Source organism: Pleurodeles waltl, chromosome 3_1, assembly GCF_031143425.1.
Source record: "Pleurodeles waltl isolate 20211129_DDA chromosome 3_1, aPleWal1.hap1.20221129, whole genome shotgun sequence".
In the NCBI taxonomy this organism is placed as follows: Eukaryota; Metazoa; Chordata; class Amphibia; order Caudata; family Salamandridae; genus Pleurodeles; species Pleurodeles waltl.
The window spans coordinates 1,677,458,386-1,677,478,989 of NC_090440.1; the positions used below are offsets into that span (position 1 = coordinate 1,677,458,386).

Consider the following 20,604-nt stretch of genomic DNA (forward strand, 5'->3'; position numbering starts at 1 on the left):
GTTCTCTCGGCTATTATTAGCAATAAAGCTAGGGGTGACAAAAAGTGCTTGGATGCACACAGTACCCTCAAGTCTGCCTTAACAAACAAACCTTGTATTCCCAGTGATATTCGATTATGCAGGCTTGTGTATAAAACTGCTCTGGCCTAGAGAAAAGCTACTATTAGGGAAGGGGTTTGGTGTCTTTGCTACAAGCTAACAATTTCAAGTTAAGAGGGAATTCCGACGGTTAGCGGTGTTTAAAGCCCCCTATTTTAGCGATCATATCAGGGGTGGTTTCTCCATAAGGGCAAGGGGGAGTTGACCCGCTGCCTGCCAGCAATTGTATTGCACATATTATGCCAGCAGACAGGAGGTGTACTGCTGGAGGCATGGTTTACATGCTCTGTCCAGCTGGTGCTGTGTATCTGAACTGCACATTTCAGGTTGGCTAGTGTTTTGCTTGTGGCCAGCATGATATGCACAGTTCAGGCTTTCTCAGTCACCTGTGTCTGTGAGGTGGGGAACCATTCACACAGCCCGATCGGTCTAGGTTGGAGCTCTGTGTTTGTCTACCCCAGCCAATCCTTGCAGTGCTCTTGTGCTGTTAACTTTTATAAACATCATGAGAGCAGTGCTTTCATTGGCTGTGTGTGGTTCTAATTTCCCCATGCACAACATGCAGAGCTCCTCAGTGCAGCAGACAGACAACACAGTGGCTTTAAAAGAGTCAGTCCGCAGCGTGGAAAAAAGATAAGGTAAGTTTTTTTTTAAATAGTTTGACTCCTGCATAATATAAATGTAACTAGTGCTCAAGTTAAGCACTCCCATACTTTGAGAGATCGAGTTTGCACTATGTAAATACCAGGGGGAAACAAAAGACAAGTGTAGCAGGTGCATGCTTCTTATGGCATTGCAACATCAAAAATGTTGCATCTTTGACGTCATAAGGCCTTTAGAAGTATTATGCAGCTACTACACGTCTACTGTTTTTCCTTGAGGGTATTTTAAGGCTTAGGGGGAAAGAAATTCCCCAGATAGTCTCCCGAGCAGCCCTGTTTTACTGTATGTGGTCCTATTGGCCCTCACGTTTAGTTGGTTGCAAATATTGCAAAACCCATTTGCTATGTTTTGAAGGACCTTGATTTAAAAATCAGTTTATCTAAATCTTGCTCCATGGTTTGTGGTCCTAGGTCCACTAAAAGCAAGGTGCATTAAATTGATTCTATACCTATGCATAATGATAAAAGTTTCAGTACTTGAGAGTCCCGTATGATTCCACATTTCACAGGGCCCATCTAAGGAGATTACAAATTTACAATTTGACTGATCCCTAAAAGCTGTCTTTGGACTTTCTGCCAAACCATGTTTCAGAGCAGTTAGAGATTTGCTGGCTGTGTATAAAGCCTAATGCTTACCGGTTTCAACCAATGGGGTGGAAATATGTACATATACTTCTCTAAAGTAATTCCAAATGACAGAAAATTATATGTTCGATGGCATATGTTGCTGCAGATACACATGTTTGGCACAGTCCGCTGCCTGGTGTTGGGCTCGGAGTATTACAAGTTGTTTTTCTTCGAAGAAGTCTTTTTTGGTCACGGGACCGAAGGACTCCTCCCTCTTCGGCTCCATTGCGCATGGGCGTCGACTCCATCTTAGATTGTTTTTTTCCGCTGTCGGGTTCGGACGTATTCCTTTTCGCTCCGTGTTTCGGTTCGGAAAGTTAGTCAGAATCTCGGAAGAAAGCGTCGGTATTGTTCCGTTCGGTATCGGGATAGTTAGGTACATCGACACCGATCATCGGAAGACTTTGGGGTAGCTTCGATTCCCCCATCAGGGCCTGGTCGGCCCGACCGCGTGCGACATCGAAGCCGATGGAACGGACCCCGTTCCGTTTCTGCCCAAAATGTCACAGTAAGTATCCTTATACAGATCAGCACTTGGTCTGTAACTTGTGCTTGTCCCCCGAGCACAAGGAGGATACCTGTGAGGCCTGTCGAGCCTTCCGGTCCAGAAAAACACTCCGGGACCGAAGAGCCAGGCGTCTACAAATGGCGTCCACGCCGACAAAACAACGTTTCGACGACGAAGAGGAAACATTCTCGGTTCCGGACTCAGAATCCGGAGACTCCGACGTCGAACAACAGCAACAAACTGTGAGTAAGACGTCGAAAAGTAAAACCATCGACAAAACGAAAGCCCAGGGGACGCCACTGCCAACAGGCCATGGCTCGACCCATAAAACAGGCGACCCGTCGAAGGCGCCGAAAAAGGGCACGCCCATAGCGAAGACACCCGACTCCGGTCGAGGGACCGCCATGGAGCAACCTCGGAGCCGAGAAAGCGGCTCCGAGAGACAAAAACAAGATACCGGCACCGAAAAACATCGGCACCGAGAATCCATGCCGAAAGGAACAAAAATTCTGTCGGTGCCGAAACCGAAAAAAGATTCTCTCTCGGCGCCGAAAAATACCACACCTTCATCCTACTCAGAGGAACAAGGAATAAGTGGCCAGATGCACAGATTTGGACAAGAGCTCCAAAGTGTAGAATCAGACTACACACAAAAGAGACTGTACATCCAGCAAGACACAGGGAAGATATCAACCCTTCCCCCAATAATGAGGAAAAGAAGGATCAGTCTCCTCAAGGATGACGCACAACCACAAGCCAAAGTGGTTAAAAAAGTCACGCCTCCGCCCTCTCCACTACAACAGGCATCGCCGGCACAAACACCGCCACAAATGCACTCACCAGCGCAAACTACCATAAGTCAAGATAATCAGGATCAAGACGCTTGGGACCTATACGACACCCCAGTGCCGGACAATGATCCAGATTCATACCCTACAAAGCCGTCACCGCCAGAGGACAGTACCTCATACTCACAACTGGTGGCTAGGGCTGCAGAATTCCACAATGTCCAACTGCATTCCGATCCTATAGAGGATGATTTTTTATTTAACACCCTCTCGGCTACACATAGCCAATATCAATGTCTCCCAATGCTACCGGGGATGTTACGGCACGCAAAACAAATTTTTGAAGAGCCCGTAAAATCAAGAGCCATCACCCCAAGGGTGGATAAAAAATACAAACCACCACCCACAGATCCAGTGTTTATTACTTCGCAGTTACCACCTGACTCCGTAGTAGTAGGGGCAGCTCGCAAAAGAGCAAATTCCCATACATCTGGCGACGCCCCACCTCCGGACAAAGAAAGCAGAAAATTTGATGCGGCAGGAAAAAGAGTAGCATCACAGGCAGCCAACCAGTGGCGCATCGCAAATTCTCAAGCGCTGCTGGGCAGATATGACCGCGCTCACTGGGATGAGATGCAACTTCTCGTAGACCATCTTCCCCAAGAATACCAAAAAAGGGCGCAGCAAATAGTTGAAGAGGGACAAACGATCTCAAACAATCAAATCCGCTCTTCACTGGACGCAGCAGATACTGCAGCGAGAACAGTCAACACTGCTGTCACCATAAGGAGACACGCTTGGCTCCGCACTTCAGGCTTCAAACCTGAAATCCAGCAGGCTGTCCTTAATATGCCCTTCAAGGAAAAAAAACTTTTTGGCCCTGAAGTGGACACAGCCATTGAAAAACTTAAAAAGGACACAGACACGGCCAAGGCCATGGGCGCACTCTACTCCCCGCAGAGCAGAGGCTCTTTTAGAAAAACTCCATTTAGAGGGGGGTTTCGTGGCCAACCCACAGACACCACCAGCCAACAAACAAGAACCACACCATATCAGGGTTCCTTCCAAAGGGGAGGTTTCAGGGGATATAGAGGGGGTCAATTCCCAAGGAGTAGGGGAAGATTCCAGACTCCAAAAACACCTCCACCTAAACAGTGACTTTCAAGTCACGCAACCCCTTCACTCAACACCAGTGGGGGGAAGACTAAGCCAATTCTACCAATCTTGGCAACAGATTACAACAGACAATTGGGTATTAGCAATAATACAACATGGCTATTGCATAGAATTCCACAAATTCCCACCAAACATCCCTCCCAAAACACGCAAAATGTCACCACAACATTTAGAACTTTTAGGACTAGAAGTTCAAGCACTACTGCAAAAGGATGCAATAGAGTTAGTACCAGTACAACAAAAAAACACAGGAGTTTACTCCCTGTACTTTCTAATTCCAAAAAAAGACAAAACATTAAGACCAATATTAGATCTCAGGACACTAAATACCTACATCATATCGGACCATTTTCACATGGTCACACTACAAGACATCATTCCACTGCTCAAACAGCAAGATTACATGACCACATTAGACCTAAAGGATGCGTACTTTCATATACCAATACACCCTTCTCACAGAAAGTACCTACGGTTCGTATTCAAAGGAATACATTACCAATTCAAAGTGTTGCCATTCGGAATAACAACTGCACCAAGAGTGTTCACAAAATGTCTAGCAGTAGTAGCAGCACACATCAGGAGACAACAGATACATGTGTTCCCTTACCTAGACGATTGGCTAATCAAGACCAACACAGTAAAAAAATGCGCAAACGACACCACATGTGTCATACAAACCCTTCACAAACTGGGGTTTTCCATCAACTATACAAAATCACACCTAGAACCGTGTCAGACACAACAATATCTAGGAGCAACCATCAACACATCAAAAGGAATTGCCACTCCAAGTCCACAAAGAGTGCAGGCATTCCACAAGGTAATAAGTGCTATGTTTCCAAACCAAAAGATACAAGCAAAATTTGTGCTAAAACTTCTAGGCATGATGTCATCATGCATAGCCATTGTCCCAAACGCAAGACTACACATGCGACCCTTACAACAGTGTCTAGCATCACAATGGTCACAGGCACAGGGTCAACTTCAAGATCTGGTGTTGGTAGACCGCCAAACATACCTCTCGCTTCTATGGTGGAACAGCAAAAATTTAAACAAAGGGCGGACATTTCAGGACCCAGTGCCTCAATACGTTATAACAACAGATGCTTCCATGACAGGGTGGGGAGCACACCTCAATCACCACAGCATTCAAGGACAATGGGATATACACCAAACAAAATTTCATATCAATTACCTAGAACTGTTAGCAGTATTTCTAGCGTTAAAAGCCTTCCAACCCATAATAACACACTAATACATTCTTGTCAAAACAGACAACATGACAACAATGTATTATTTAAACAAACAAGGAGGAACACACTCAACACAATTGTGCCTCCTAACACAAAAAATTTGGCAGTGGGCGATTCACAACAACATTCGCCTAATAGCACAATTTATTCCAGGAATACAAAACCAACTAGCAGACAACCTTTCGCGAGACCACCAACAAGTCCACAAATGGGAAATTCACCCCCAAGTTCTGAACAAGTACTTTCAAATTTGGGGAACACCCCAGATAGATTTGTTCGCAACAAAAGAAAACTCAAAATGCCAAAACTTCGCATCCAGGTACCCACACCGCGAATCACAAGGCAATGCTCTATGGATGAGTTGGTCAGGGATATTTGCATACGCTTTTCCCCCTCTCCCTCTCCTTCCATATCTAGTAAACAAGTTGAGTCAAAACCAACTCAAACTCATACTGATAGCACCCACATGGGCAAGACAACCTTGGTATACAACTCTACTAGACCTTTCACTAGTACCGCATGTCAAACTACCCAACAGACCAGATCTGTTAACACAACACAAACAACAGATCAGGCATCCAAACCCAGCATCATTGAATCTGGCAATTTGGCTCCTGAAATCCTAGAATTCGGACACTTAGACCTCACACAAGAATGCATGGAGGTCATAAAACAAGCTAGAAAATCTTCCACTAGACACTGCTATGCATCTAAGTGGAAAAGATTTGTTTACTACTGCCATGCCAATCAAATACAACCATTACATGCCTCTACGAAAGACATAGTAGGATACTTACTACATTTGCAAAAAGCAAATCTCGCTTTTTCATCTATAAAAATACACCTCGCAGCAATATCTGCTTACCTACAAACTACTCATTCATCGTCTCTATTTAGAATACCAGTTATTAAAGCATTCATGGAAGGGCTAAAAAGAATTATACCACCAAGAACACCACCAGTTCCTTCATGGAATCTTAACATCGTCTTAACAAGACTCATGGGTCCACCTTTCGAACCCATGCATTCCTGTGAAATGCAATATCTAACCTGGAAAGTCGCATTTCTCATTGCAATCACATCCCTCAGAAGAGTAAGTGAAATACAGGCATTTACCATACAAGAACCATTTATTCAAATACACAACAATAAAATAGTTCTAAGAACAAATCCAAAATTTCTGCCAAAAGTAATCTCACCATTCCATTTAAATCAAACAGTAGAATTGCCAGTGTTCTTCCCACAACCAGATTCCGTGGCTGAAAGGGCACTACATACATTAGACATCAAAAGAGCACTAATGTACTACATTGACAGAACAAAGCTAATCAGGAAAACAAAACAACTGTTCATAGCTTTTCAAAAACCACACATAGGAAATCCAATCTCTAAACAAGGCATTGCTAGATGGATAGTCAGATGTATTCAAACATGCTATCTTAAAGCCAAAAGAGAATTGCCTATTACACCAAAGGCACACTCAACCAGAAAGAAAGGTGCTACAATGGCCTTTCTAGGAAACATTCCTATGAGCGAAATATGTAAGGCTGCAACCTGGTCTACGCCTCATACGTTTACTAAACACTACTGTGTAGACGTACTAAATGCACAACAAGCTACAGTGGGCCAAGCTGTACTAAGAACATTATTCCAAACTACTTCAACTCCTACAGGCTAAACCACCGCTTTTAGGGGAGGTAACTGCTTTATAGTCTGTGCCAAACATGTGTATCTGCAGCAACATATGCCATCGAACTGAAAATGTCACTTACCCAGTGTACATCTGTTCGTGGCATTAGTCGCTGCAGATTCACATGTACCCTCCCACCTCCCCGGGAAGCCTGTAGCCGTTTAGAAGTAGATCATAAATCTTAAACTTCTGTACATTTGTAAATAATTATTATAAACTCTTAACGTACATACATATTCACTCCATTGCATGGGCACTATTTATAGCAAACAACTCCATCCTCACCCTCTGCGGGGAAAACAATCTAAGATGGAGTCGACGCCCATGCGCAATGGAGCCGAAGAGGGAGGAGTCCTTCGGTCCCGTGACCAAAAAAGACTTCTTCGAAGAAAAACAACTTGTAATACTCCGAGCCCAACACCAGGCAGCGGACTGTGCCAAACATGTGAATCTGCAGCGACTAATGCCACGAACAGATGTACACTGGGTAAGTGACATTTTCATTACACTACTCACTTTCAGTCCCAAAGAGGACCTCATCTTTCATATGTCATGAAAGGTATTATGGAGGATTATATGAGGTTCTAACCCTTTGGTCCTGGTTGTCAGTTTGGTCAAAACAAGAATCTTCATTCAGTTATCTGACTGTGCTTGACTGTCTGCTGACTGGATCCCCTGGTTTAAATATGTGAAGGAGGGGTTCAAGTGGATTGGCAAGCCTGATATTTTTTAATTCACTAAGTGTAAATTCCTGTACAAAATACGAGCTGAAAAGGTTGTTTTACGGGAATATGATGATGTTAGGTTTTCGGATGAGTCATCAAAAGCAAAAGTGATTTCTTATATTCCCATTTCCACATTCAATTCTGTTGAATCATATCTTGTTTTTATAGTAGATCTCAATCATAGATTCCTTTTAACTAGTTTTAGATTGAATTTAGTTCATGTACTAGTCACTTTTCCCTCTGCAAGAATCTGCTGTGTTGTCCTTGTGACAGCATCTCAGAGCAATCTTCCCTGCATTTTACTTTAGTCATGTTCCAAGGGCCTTTGGATGTCCTGAATGGCAGCATGAATTGTTGCTAGCCCATGCTCATTGACTGTAGCTGTATTAGTGTGGCTCTCATTTATCCTATTATCAAAATGTAGGATTTTCTCCTGATGACATGGGACCCTTATCTTTAGGGGTTGTAGCCTTATCAAGTTGACTGTACTGAACTGAACGTAATCATAACTGACCTGGGATAATCCTCCCATTGATTCATGCATAGACATTTCAACCGTAGAGGGGACCTTCCATGACCCACAATAGGAGGGACAATTAAGTAAAGGGAAGAGGTAGGCAGTATCCCATTGTGCAGTTGCCCAAACACTAGTCTATTGTATTGTACCTGTTGTCATTATCTATGTGGTATTCCAGTTTAGGTGTGTATTTAAGTACTTTCTTTTCTGAGTAAAGCACTGGGTTGTACAATCAGTTATTGCACTGCTGGGTGGTTGTTGAGTTCTGAGCTTGGGCACTGTCCATTCCCCTGCTATTCCCGTGGTGCAGATCTCTCATTCATTTCTAAAGCCCTGCTTTTGAGTAGTGAGGAAATCCCTGTTTGTACGGAAACTATAGTTTGTGCACAAATCGAAATTTTGAGTTTTGGGGTGATTACTGCACACCTGCAGGTTCATTCCAGGCCTTTAGTGCAAGCTCTATTTACAGTGACAGTCTGCGCCTGGGGTATCTGAGTTTGCAGACTTCTTTAGTGCAGAAAGTTGTTCTTGTTGGAGTTGTTGCAGTTGGAGGATTCACTCTATCACAGGTCTAGTAGAGAACACAAGGCAGGATGTTGACCAAGAGCAACACCAATTAATGAGTTAGGCTTTGCCATGAAAAGACAACATATCGACCTCTCAATGTAAGGTTCCAAATAGCTGTTTTGTCCTCCCACTAATAAGCCCAACAATCAAAATTTACTATCTATCAATCTGTCTTCTGTCTTTCACTGCTAATTCATGTGACGTCAGCTGGAGTCTCAACAATCCCCAGTCCCTCTCTGACACGTCAGCTCCCTGTCCGTCAAATTTCATTCAAATTGATATTTTCTCTCAAGAATCTGAGCTATTTCTTCACTGGAAATGTTGAGGTTGTTGTTTAGGGCATCTATTTTGTCACTGATCCTCTTTATTACCTTCAGCTGACAACCTTCAAATGTCTGAAACAGAATGTATTGGCTGATCACTGAACCGACATGAGACATGATCCCCAGTGATGCAGTGGAGGTGCCCAGCTTGTCCAGTGATGATTTTGCAAAGCAGGTCATGATCATCTGCATGGAGATAGAGTGGCCACTAGAGTGCCTCTTTGTGGGATGTTTGTCCCTGTTTGTTCAGAAAATGTGGCACAGCAGTGGCATGATATTGAATTATCTGTGTAGGCCAGCACCTGATTGATAGAGACCTGTCACATTGGGAGTGTGGGAGGCAGGGCCTCAGCTCCTTCTCTGCGTAGAGCAAGATCGTTGAGAATAACAGTTGGTGTAGGCCCAGCTATAGAGCAGAATGCCTAGGCTAGTATGTTGCTCAGCTTTAGGGTTTCTTTTTGCTGCACACTAGATCAACTCAGAGAGAGGCTCCACAGTCCATATATTGTGTGGATTTCATGCGGAACTCAGATCAGTCAAGAGAGAGGGTGAATTCACGCCCAAAACAGGCACGGAAGATCTCCCTGAGGATTTGCAACCTGGTGAAAAATATTTCTTCAGTTTGGAAGAGTTCTATGCTAGGTGCATAGTGCAATTGTTCATATCTTTTACTTGATCAGCATCAAGACCACACCATCTCCACAACACTCATTAAACAATCTTAACACGAGTCTACTAAGAAAACTGATGATAAGACTGTTTTTATAATTTTGGTTATCTGAAAGTGGAATAACTGGTTCAAAGCACCATGTATTGACACCTCCATTGCCACTACATACAGTGACCTGTGGGATGCAATCAATGCCCTAAAAAATGCCAAAGAACTTTTAAGGGCACAATCATAAGAATTTTTTTTCTTTTATATAATTCAGTGGCACATTGAAGCCTCATACATTTGAGCACCTAGGTGCACTTGATCTTACTAATTGAAGGATTCAAATCTCTGTAACTGCTGGATGTCTCACTAAAAAGTTCATCAACCTAGAGCAATTTGTGGTCCTGTTAGAACATCCCTCTTTAAAATTAAAATAACATAATCTATTAACTTCTGTAGAGGTGCCTGAAAGTAACTTAAATCCTGTTCTCTGCAACTCTGTCCCATTTGTAATATATTGAATCATATGCCTTCACATGTGCTGAAGTTCAAGTCTTCCTAACGAATCAATAGTCAAAAATCAGGGAGCTACCAGGATCCATGGGAATGTTCCACTTTCATTTGTGACACCCCTAGCTTACAAAACGGACAACATGAAATCTTTTGATTACAGACATGATTAAAGCTGCATGTTATGATGAGTGGTTCTGCATAAAGCAGAAGGCAAAAATGATGCAACATATGGATACACTTTTTGGGACAAAATGGGGAAGTTAACATTCAAATGAAGAGCTTTTTTCTAAAGATCCAGTGGCTGAATTGCCATTTGTGATGAATGTTAGTCTAACACGAGTTATTTTGGACTACAGGTCCAGTGGCAAGAGTGCGCTTAGCGAGGTTATGTTTTGGCTGCCTTAGTATAAGTTTGTGACAGGAATGGGTGAAGGGGCAAGAATGTCCCTACAATCTATAGAGATGATGGTCCTCAGTACAGCAGAGAAATGCATATTATGAGGCTCTAGGGGTACATTCATTTGAGTTCACCTGTCTTAGAATGGTGATGGACCAGCACATATAGGAAATCTTGTTTACAGTAATTTTAAGATAATAGACTTTAAATGTATTATTTGTATGCATATCACACATTAGGTTTCCTGTAAAATAAATTTGGGCATTTCCCCTACATGTCAAAGATGCAGAGCTGGAGCCCAAGATTATAACCTTATTTGGTAAGCGTAAGAAAGTGAATTTTTCATTGGGTGGATGGTAACCCACCACAAGTAGTAAAGGGCCACAAGTACAAACATCAGGTTTTGTGACTCAGAAATTGCAAGATTTAGCTGTTCACAATGTGCGAGTTACAAAACCTGATGTACAACATTGCCTCAGACACTGTTTTTGATTTGCAAATGAGTCGTAAGCGACCTGCCTCATTAATATTCACAAGGCAGGTCACAATTTGCAAACCATTTGGGAATGGTTGCACTTACAGGGATGGTGTCCATCTGGGGTCAGCAGACCATCATGTCTGTGACTTCTTTTTAATAAAGCATTTTTTTTTTTTTTAGTACATGCCATTTATCTTAGAGTAAAACGGGATGAATTATTTAAAAAAGTCCTTTTCAGAGTGGTCTGTGGTCCGTGGGACCACTGTCTGCTATGAAAAAATGTTGGCACCCCCATTAACAGACGGGAGAGTGTCCCTTGGGGACCCCTTCCCGTTTGCGAATGGGTTACCACCAATTAGGAATTGGTGGTATCTGCGATTTTAAAACAATCATGCATCCCCCTGCTAGTCTCTATTAGGGAGGGATGTCCTTGGCATGCCCCCCTTCCTAATAGCGAGTCGCAAACCCATTTTGCGATTCAGTAATAGGTTACTGAATTGCAAAATAGGGTTTTGTACATGGGGCCATTTGTGACCAAAAAGAAAAGCTATGTACATGTGATCCATAGTCACTAAACTGTTTGGTCCAGTGAAAGGTTTTAGTAATTTAAACCTAAGCTCACCTCGTAGCTGTAGCACAGAACAAATAGGCATAACATACAGAAAATATGTAAAGCACTGAGAAGTACCAAAACAGTTAAAAAGTCATCAACACAACACAATATAAATACCACCCCAATTTATAAAACTAGAGAAAAGTTTAATTAGTAAAATGACGCCAAAACAACAAATATATGAGGGGGAATTGGAAATATGACTTTTTAGAGATTTCAGAGTGGAAAAAGCACCGGAAAATGCAGCACATTAATAGTAATCAAGGTTTAAGTAGGCAGGGATCGCAGTTCGATTTGAGGCCAACCACAATGAAGCCTGAGTCAGATTGGTCCTGATGTAAGTCTGGAAGTCAAAAGTTAAAAAAAAGTTTGTTAGTCCCAAGAGACTTTGGGGGTCATTCTGACTTTGGCGGGCGGCGGAGGCCGCCCGCCAAAGTACCGCCGTCAGAATACCGCTGCGCGGTCAAAAGACCGCCGCGGTAATTCTGAGTTTCCAGCTGGGCTGGCGGGCGACCGCCAGAAGGCCGCCCGCCAGCCCAGCGGGAAACCCCCTTCCATGAGGATGCCGGCTCCGAATGGAGCTGGCGGAGTGGAAGGGGTGCGACGGGTGCAGTTGCACCCGTCGCGATTTTCAGTGTCTGCTTGGCAGACACTGAAAATCTTGGTGGGGCCCTGTTAGGGGGCCCCTGCAGTGGCCCTGCGACACCCGTTACCGCCAGCCAGGTTCTGGCGGTCAAAACCGCCAGAGCCAGGCTGGCGGTAAGGGGGTCGGAATCCCCATGGCGGCGCTGCCTGCAGCGCCGCCATGGAGGATTCCCCAGGGCAGCGGGAAACTGGCGGGACACCGCCGGTTTTCCGTTTCTGACCGCCGCGGTACCGCCGCGGTCAGAATGCCCATGGATGCACCGCCAGCCTGTTGGCGGAGCATCCGCGGTCGTTGGCCTGGCGGCAGTCTACCGCCAGGGTCAGAACGACCCCCTTTGTCACTTGTTTTTTGAAGTACCAATATAGAATGGGACTAGATCACTTTTAAACAAGAACAATCTCTGCTTAAATTGTAGAGGCTGCCTTGGAAGCAGGTTGGTCCCATTGGCACTCTAAAGCTTTGGAGAGTTCTCACTGAAAATGTTCTAAGTCCCAGTGCTTTTTTTTTTTTCTCCAGAGGTGAGGGGATCTCAGAGTGGGATGAAGTTAAAATCCCATCCGACATTGCAGAGCTGACGAACAGAGAGATACTTATACATGCTTACGGTGTCAGGCAGAGATCAACAGCTAAGTCTAGTCAAGGTCAAGTTTCTGCTGATCAGCTGAGCAATTTAGTGAAAACGCCTCTTGCATCTTGTTGTGTCCCTGTAGTCACCCAGGCGGTCAGCCATCTGACCCTTGGAGATCACTTCATTATCCTGGGCACATGTCAGAGCAGGTCAAGTCCTTCAGGTCTCTTCACAGGTCTGAAACAGCAGGTGCTGTCCTTCTTCTACTTGTTGGGGGTGACTCTTGGCTCCTTACCTAATCAGTGGGGTAAAAGTTCCCAGGGCCAGCCCTATCCACTTTTGCATCAATTCCTTTTGCCCTACTACAAACAATCCCACGGAGCACCTTTTCCCAAAATCCAAGATGGGGAAACCCTTCGTCTCTGGTTAATAAGCTGTTCCCTCCTCTGTGGTCCCTTAAAACCGGTTCTATTGGAAGCTTTCCTCCCCTTGGGTTAGGTGCGAGCCTCACACTGGAGACAAAGGCTTGGCCTTTCCTGGTGTCCACATTACTTGACATAAGACAGGTGCCTTTGAAGTTAATTAAGTTCCTGGACCCACCCAATCTGATATTCCTGCCGGTGAAAGAAAACACCTCCCCACTCCCAGGCCATTGTCCATACTCCGGTAGCAGTTATCACACCTCATTAATGTCAAGCACTTGATTGACAGGTGCTAAGGAGTTAATGTAAAGTAGCCCCAAGCAGCTGTGAGTAGGGAAAAGGTAACTTTCTAAAAGTTACTTTCCTAAATAATATTAAAAATCCAACTTCACCATTGAATTGGGCTTTTAATAAATACTACAAAGGAGTGATTGGAATGTTTTTAAGCTGGTGCCAATCTTGAGATATAGAATTAATATTTTAATGTGTACTCTATTTTTCATTATAGAACAGTTTGATCGTTCCACAGTGAAAATAGCTTTTCAGGCCTTGTCACTGCAGGCACAGGGTAACATTACATTTCTAAATGTCTAATTGTAGATATTATGCACCCTACCTTGTGGGCTACAAGGCCTATCTAGGGATGACTTAATAATATTTAAAAGGAAGACTTTTCCTCTGTCATAAAGAATATTTTGACAGGTCTGGCTATAGGTTTAAACTGCTGCAGTCTGAATACAATGTTAGGTCTGAAGTCATGTTTTCTTGTGTCATACTAGTTGGTGGCATAATAATGCAGTCCACAGGTGACATTTAACTTTCTATGTCATAGGTGTTTTGCTGTACAGTATACTAGGGCTTTAAAAGAAAGTTAAATAAGACAGTCAAGGATTAGCTAATTTCTACATGTTGTAGGGATCACAATACATACACTGGGCACTGGGCATCGCAGTCTTAAAACCAGCAATAAAATTCAGTAAAAAAAATAAGGGTGACCACATAAATAGAGGTATTTTCTCACAGTAGAGTAGTGTAGAAATGAACAGCTGTTATAAGCAAGTTAAGTATCTGGGATAGTTTACTTGGTCGTTTATTTACACTTCAAGAGAGGCTCTGCCTGCTTGGCCTTTTGCCGAGGAAAAAGAGTAGTTCAAGCAACATTAGGTTCTTGGTTTTGGGGCTGGTTTTGAAAACAACAGGGTGTCATTACTGGATAAAATGGCACTGCATGTCTCATTCAAGAAGTCCTGATTAAGAGACCTGAGTGAATACTCTGTGACTGATTGGGACATAAGTTATGCAGAAGTTCCAAAGGGTAAAGAGAGTCGTACCTACATAATGTCATGAGATTTGATGCCACCATGAATATTTATACCTGGGTATTTACAGGCGGTAAAGGAGATGCACACTGTAATGAGAGGGGGGAGAATTGAACATTTTAAGTTTTGAAAATGTCTTGTAATGGCTTTAATATGGGCTAGGAAGAGGAATTATTGTTGATGCGATGAAGGTTACTCCTATATTGTTCTGGTATTCTACTTATTGTGAGGATGCTCTGTAATTGTCAGTGTTTATTCTTTCACAGCCTTGCATTTTGTGATGGTAATGAAGCAATTATGAAAAGTAAAAAAGTAAATTGTAAACGACAATATTTTCCAAATTGCTCAGCTTTGTCTTAGAGAACCACCTCCAATTTATATCTCATTCCCCACCCACTGTTCAGAGTTTCAGGTTAGGATCCTGTTTCAGCTGTATATGTTTACAAAGGCTCTGACTAAGGGGGTTCCCATTATTCAAGTAGAATTTAAATTCTGTTTTTATTTATCTGAAACACTCTTAGGCAGTGGTGGTATACTCATAAATTGCATATCAAAGACCCTGCAACTCTCCAATATTTAAAACCGGGAGACCTTGCAGAATAAACCCATAGGCCATTAGTGTCAACACCAGATGTTCCTAGTCTGGTTTCTGGATGTGCAAATGGACAGACCTTTTTATGACCATTGCCATTTTGGTTTCTTACTCTTACGTTATTTATAGAATACAGATCTAGCTCTGAAAGGGAGCAAAGTTCTTTATATGTAAGTGTTGGATACAGGGGGCTGAGACAAGTGGGTTAAAGCCCCATAGGTGGAAGTTTACAAACTTAGGGGGTGATTCTAAGTCTGGCGGGCGGCGGAGGCCGCCCGCCAGACTTCCCCCTCCAAAATACCGCTCCGCGGTCGAAAGACCGCTGAGGGTATTTTGGGTTTTGCACTGGGCTGGTGGGCGACCGCCAAAAGGCCGCCCGCCAGCCCAGTGCAAAACACCCTTCCCACGAGGACGCCGGCTCAGAATTGAGCCGGCGGAGTGGGAAGGTGCGACGGGTGCAGTTGCACCCGTCGCAAATTTCAGTGTCTGCAAAGCAGACACTGAAATTCTTTTTGGGGCCCTCTTACGGGGGCCCCTGCAGTGCCCATGCCATTGGCATGGCCACTGCAGGGGCCCCCAGGGGCCCCGCGACACCCCATACCGCCATCCTGTTCCTGGCGGGAGAACCGCCAGGAACAAGATGGCGGTATGGGGTGTCAGAATCCTCCATGGCGGATTCATTTGGGCAGCGGAAAACCGGCGGGAGACCGCCGGTTTTCCACTTCTGACCGCGGCCGAACCGCCGCGGTCAGAATGCCCAGCGGGGCACCGCCAGCCTGTTGGCGCTGCCCCCGTCATTTTAGCCCTGGCGGTCTTGGACCGCCAGGGTTAGAATGACCCCCTTAGGGTCTAATTCACAAAAGGCCCCCTTAGTCAGAGGTAGAGGCCCTGCAGTTGCAGCGGGGTCCTGCACTCGTGGCAAGACCTCTGCAATGTAAAATTGCTATACGGAGATACTTTCACGACTGAGGGGCCTCCTCTCCGACTGCTGGGGCCTTTTGTGAATTAGGCCCTTAATTAGGTGCATGTTGCAGATGACACAGCTGAACAGTACATATACACAGATGTAATAACCACAGTGAAGACAAAAAGATATACCAGAAATAAGTGGGGTTCTGGAATAGAGTCAGAAGAGATAAACGGAGAAAAGGAGGTTCTTGAGCTCCTGAGGGTCAAAAGTGATGTCTGAAGATGCGTATAGCTAAATATACATCACAAAAAGGTCCAGTTTCCAGTCTTCCCCCTCAAGAAAGCAGGTTGAGTGTTGCTATCAATGCAATATCGAAGTCCTGAAAGTGTTCAGAGCCTTCCAACATGAGAGTTTCCAGGTAGGTTACTTTTCCAGTAGTTCGAATTTGGATGAGTTCTTTTAGCAATACAATGGGGAACCACTGTAAACATAGCTTGTTTTTCCATTTTATCAATGAAAAATGCCAATCCTAAAATATAATTTGCCTTATACTTAGACTTTTGGAAGAAGGTAACATTGAAGCTGCATCTTCAGAAAAACAAAGAATAGAAGAGCTCCAAAGAAATCGAAGGAAGCACATGGAGGAGAACTTTGAGGAATATCAACCAAAATACTTCAAGTGAGTGCAAGGGTCATGGGAAATGTAATCAAAGATTCTTTGGATCATTGTTTTTTTTCATATGCTGCTAATCATAAATGAGAACGTGTAATATAGCAGAAGAAGCAGAAGTAGGACAAAAAATGCCATCATCACCACATAAAACAACTTGAGCAACAGGAAAAATCTGGACAGTGTCAAACCACCTGAGGATAGATGATTTGCGAAAGTTAGAGACATCATCATTCCCTTTATTTGCCATCTGGCATATGCAGAGATGTGATGCTGCATACATTTGGGGCCAGATGTACCAAAGGATTTTACCCATTCTGTGTCTATGGGAAAAAGCTTTCATACATATGGCCCTAGATTACACTGTGAGGCACGTGACCATTCTAATGAATATCTGTTAGTCAAGTCTTGGCTTTGTATGTCATTGTGAGCATCTCTCCATGCAGAATCAGATGTTTTCACATTGTCATCTGATCAGGTGATTGTTGTGAGACTCCAATAACCTGCTTTATGTTCACTCGACCAAGTAAAAAGTTCAAAAGGTTTGGAAGATGGTCACTCCATACACAAGATGTACTAAATTAGAATTTTCTCCAATTCTATTGCACACTACAAGATTAATTTCTTAATTTTTAAAAGTGACTAAACATCCATCTCTTCACATCAGCCCTTCTTTTGACTAAAATGGCACATAAGAGGTAACACAGACGTAGTCAGTATTTATATCTATTAAGAACTGAGCAGAGGTAGCATGTCTTTAAGGGTGGAGCCCCCAAACCCATGGTTTCCCTAACATGAGAAGTGTCTGTTAGACTCTTCAATGGGCAGCCTGATCAGGTTAGGCAGCCAGTCGCTGTAATTGCTGTAAATGTGCAGGCGCCTTGCTGCCTGAGCTAAGCATTGCTTGTCACAGTTCTTTGGGCTTGACCTCCTCAGTCCGGCAAAGCACTTGGTGATCCTCCCTCTCCTGATGACGGGGAGCCTCCCTGATAGCCACGAACCTGGGCACTTGTGTTTTAAACCCTGAAGTGCCGAGGGCCGAGGTGACACTTGTCACAGAGTGGAGTGGAGTCAGCAGTCTCATTGACCCCATCCCTCTCTGTGATGAGTAAGGGACCACTGCCTCCCATCATTGGCTGACCCATAACAAAGTGAGTCAGTGAGAGAAGTCTCACTCATTAGGAAACACCAAGGCTTCCCTCCTGCCATCCGAGATCTGCAGCCCGGTATGTTTTGTTTTGGTAATATTTGGTGCATGCGTGCATGTGCGTATGTAATAATGTATGTGTATTCAAGTGTGTGCTGTGAATTAGTGTTTGTGTGTGAGTGTGCTTGTGAATGTTCGGGAGTGAGTGAGTGAGTGAGTGTGCATGTGTGCGTATGTGGCCCACTACTCCTCCCCCTCACCCAATCACCTCCACTCGAATTACCTGTCACAAGTGGAACGGAGCACAAATTGCAAGGGTTTGTTGTATTTCCCATGCTTTTACGACTATCCTTGGGTCCTGACTGTAGTTTTGGAACAGACACTGATTACCTGGAGGAAACTTAAATTGCAGTTGTTCTTTGTTTTGCCACTATATTATTGCTCACCCTAAATAATCCAGCTTGTGGTGGATTTCACATGACCGCTCCCTCAGTCTTCCTTTTCCTGAATGTTTGAACTGTCTTCAAAGAGGCAATAGAGTTACCCTAAAAAAAGTTTTAAAGGGCTATTTATGATTTTTCATTTACCTTTCTGCACATTTGTGCTCTGAAAAAAGCAGATGCTTCAAACAAAATTAATAAGGACATTTTTATCATAAAATAATACGAACACTAAGGGCCGGATTATGAGAGGCCCACTAATTTGCGGTATTTATATCACCTGTTTGTAACCTGCCAGAATTTAAAGAGTGAAAAAATACCAGGACTTATAGATTTTGTTGTGGTAAGCACTCGTGATAGGGGATAATTGTTGCAACTGGTAAATCCAAAATACTTTAGTGCCAGATTTTATTGGATATGATAACTCGTCCATCTGACTCCGGGGCACTTATAATCAGTAAGGTCTAGTTATTTATTAACAAGGTGTGTAGACCACTGCTCACTGACTTTTGGTTACTTGATAGCAGGGCCGGCCTAGCACTAGTGGCACATGGTGCGACAGTCTGTCCCCTTTTCCCTTCTCCCCATCCCTCCCAAGACCACCTCCTCGGATTCCCTCACTACCACCCAGCAAAAATTCCCCTCATCTCTATATAGCTCCTCTCTCACATACATTGTTATGAGTTCATCTTGGCACCTTGCTTGGACACACTTTTTTTTAGCTTAAGGCCTTCTGCCTGTGCCCTTTTATCCAAATACATATTTTATTCATTTTATTATATTTTAGCATGGCTTGCTTTTAGCAGGGTTGTTTTTTATATTCTAATAAGGTGCCTTTCTGCGAAAGCATTGTCAGTTTCTTTGCTCAACATTTCATTCCGTGCCTCTGCTCAAAACTGTACATGATAGTTTACCTAGTATTGCCAGTCCAAGAGTTATGGATCCAACCTTCTAAACGTAGATGTATTATCACGTCAGTCCTGTTCTCAGAACATGGTAGCACACAACAATGTTTCAATAAGTAATATTATGCTTATTTGCAAAAACAAAATTTAAATTGAAAAAGAGACAAGAAACTCTGCATTATAAATTAGGAAAATTGTATTGTTATTCCATCAACAAGAGAAGAAAAAACAGCATCACAGATTCAACAGACAGTGCATGGATTCAAAGATGATCACATAGTACTCGTCCAGGGTGGAACGTGAACGGTGCAAAGTGAAACACTTGTTGGAAAGACACTAAACCACAAAAAAATATATACACACAGCACTGCTGCAAAATAATAATTTTATCGGTATTAGGCATGAGAAGAGAATGATCTTGAATGATCATGTCCTAAATTGGTAGCTGTGACAATCGGTTGTGTAAATGTCAATAATGTTTCGACCCTACTGAGTTGGGGTCATCATCATGACAGATGATTGCTGTCAAGAAACCAAATACGGATAATAATTATGATTGCCATACAGATAAAAAAACGTACGGTTCAATCAAGAAAAGCATTCCGCATAGTAATACCTGTAATATTTGTATATATGAATATCAGATGATAAAAGCTGACCCCGAGGAATTCCTAATCCTAAGGTGAGCAAGGAAAAGTGAGGTCCCAATGAATCATCCTAGGCGTGTGTCAGCTGGTCACACAGGAAAACAAGGAGCTAGAACATAAAGAATGAAAACGATAATTTGGAATTCCACATAGGCAAACTAAAGTGAATAATAACTGCGTTTATAATGAGGGCGGGCTCACTTAGTATAAATGTAAACTCCTAAAGGCACAATTAAAGGGGAAACAGCTCTAGAAAAGACAATACTTAGCATACATGCCCGTAAGAAGACACCCATGGGTCATCATATAACGGAATACTTGTTGCCTAGGATAGAGAAAAGTACAATGTCAAAAAAGGGACCAAAATGAAATAATGCAGTCCAAGCACCTGGGGGAGCTAACTCACTGCAGGAAAACTCAATCCAGGAAGGTTGCTGAAAATATACCGAACCCGGTACAATAATCACAGGTGTTCAAGTTGCTGCGTATGGGCAGGAAAGACGAACTAATCAATGGAAGAGCTAAAATTAAAACAGGGAAGTGCTCTTGAAGGAAAGATAAACTCACCGGGGAAGTACTGTTCCCTCTGTTTGGGGGGCACGTCTCACAAGTTTCTCTGTGGCTTTCAAAACTGTCTTTCTCCACACACTCATCGATCAACTACGCCAGATTGGAATCATAGATGATGCGCTCAGATGGATGGCATCTTTTGTCACTGGATGCACCCAGAGGGTCTGCCTCCCT

At 43.4% G+C, this 20,604-nt stretch overlaps 1 protein-coding gene across 2 annotated transcripts in view; it reads left to right on the forward strand.

Annotated features, from left to right (window-relative positions):
- The window catches only part of OSBPL6 (oxysterol binding protein like 6), a 566,805-nt gene that overhangs the window by 503,067 nt on the left and 43,134 nt on the right, over positions 1–20,604 (forward strand). For both annotated transcript variants that reach the window (XM_069225427.1, XM_069225425.1), the window contains one exon: positions 16,608–16,730. In XM_069225427.1, coding sequence (XP_069081528.1) covers positions 16,608–16,730 — 123 coding nt within the window. The remainder of the gene's footprint in view (positions 1–16,607; positions 16,731–20,604) is intronic.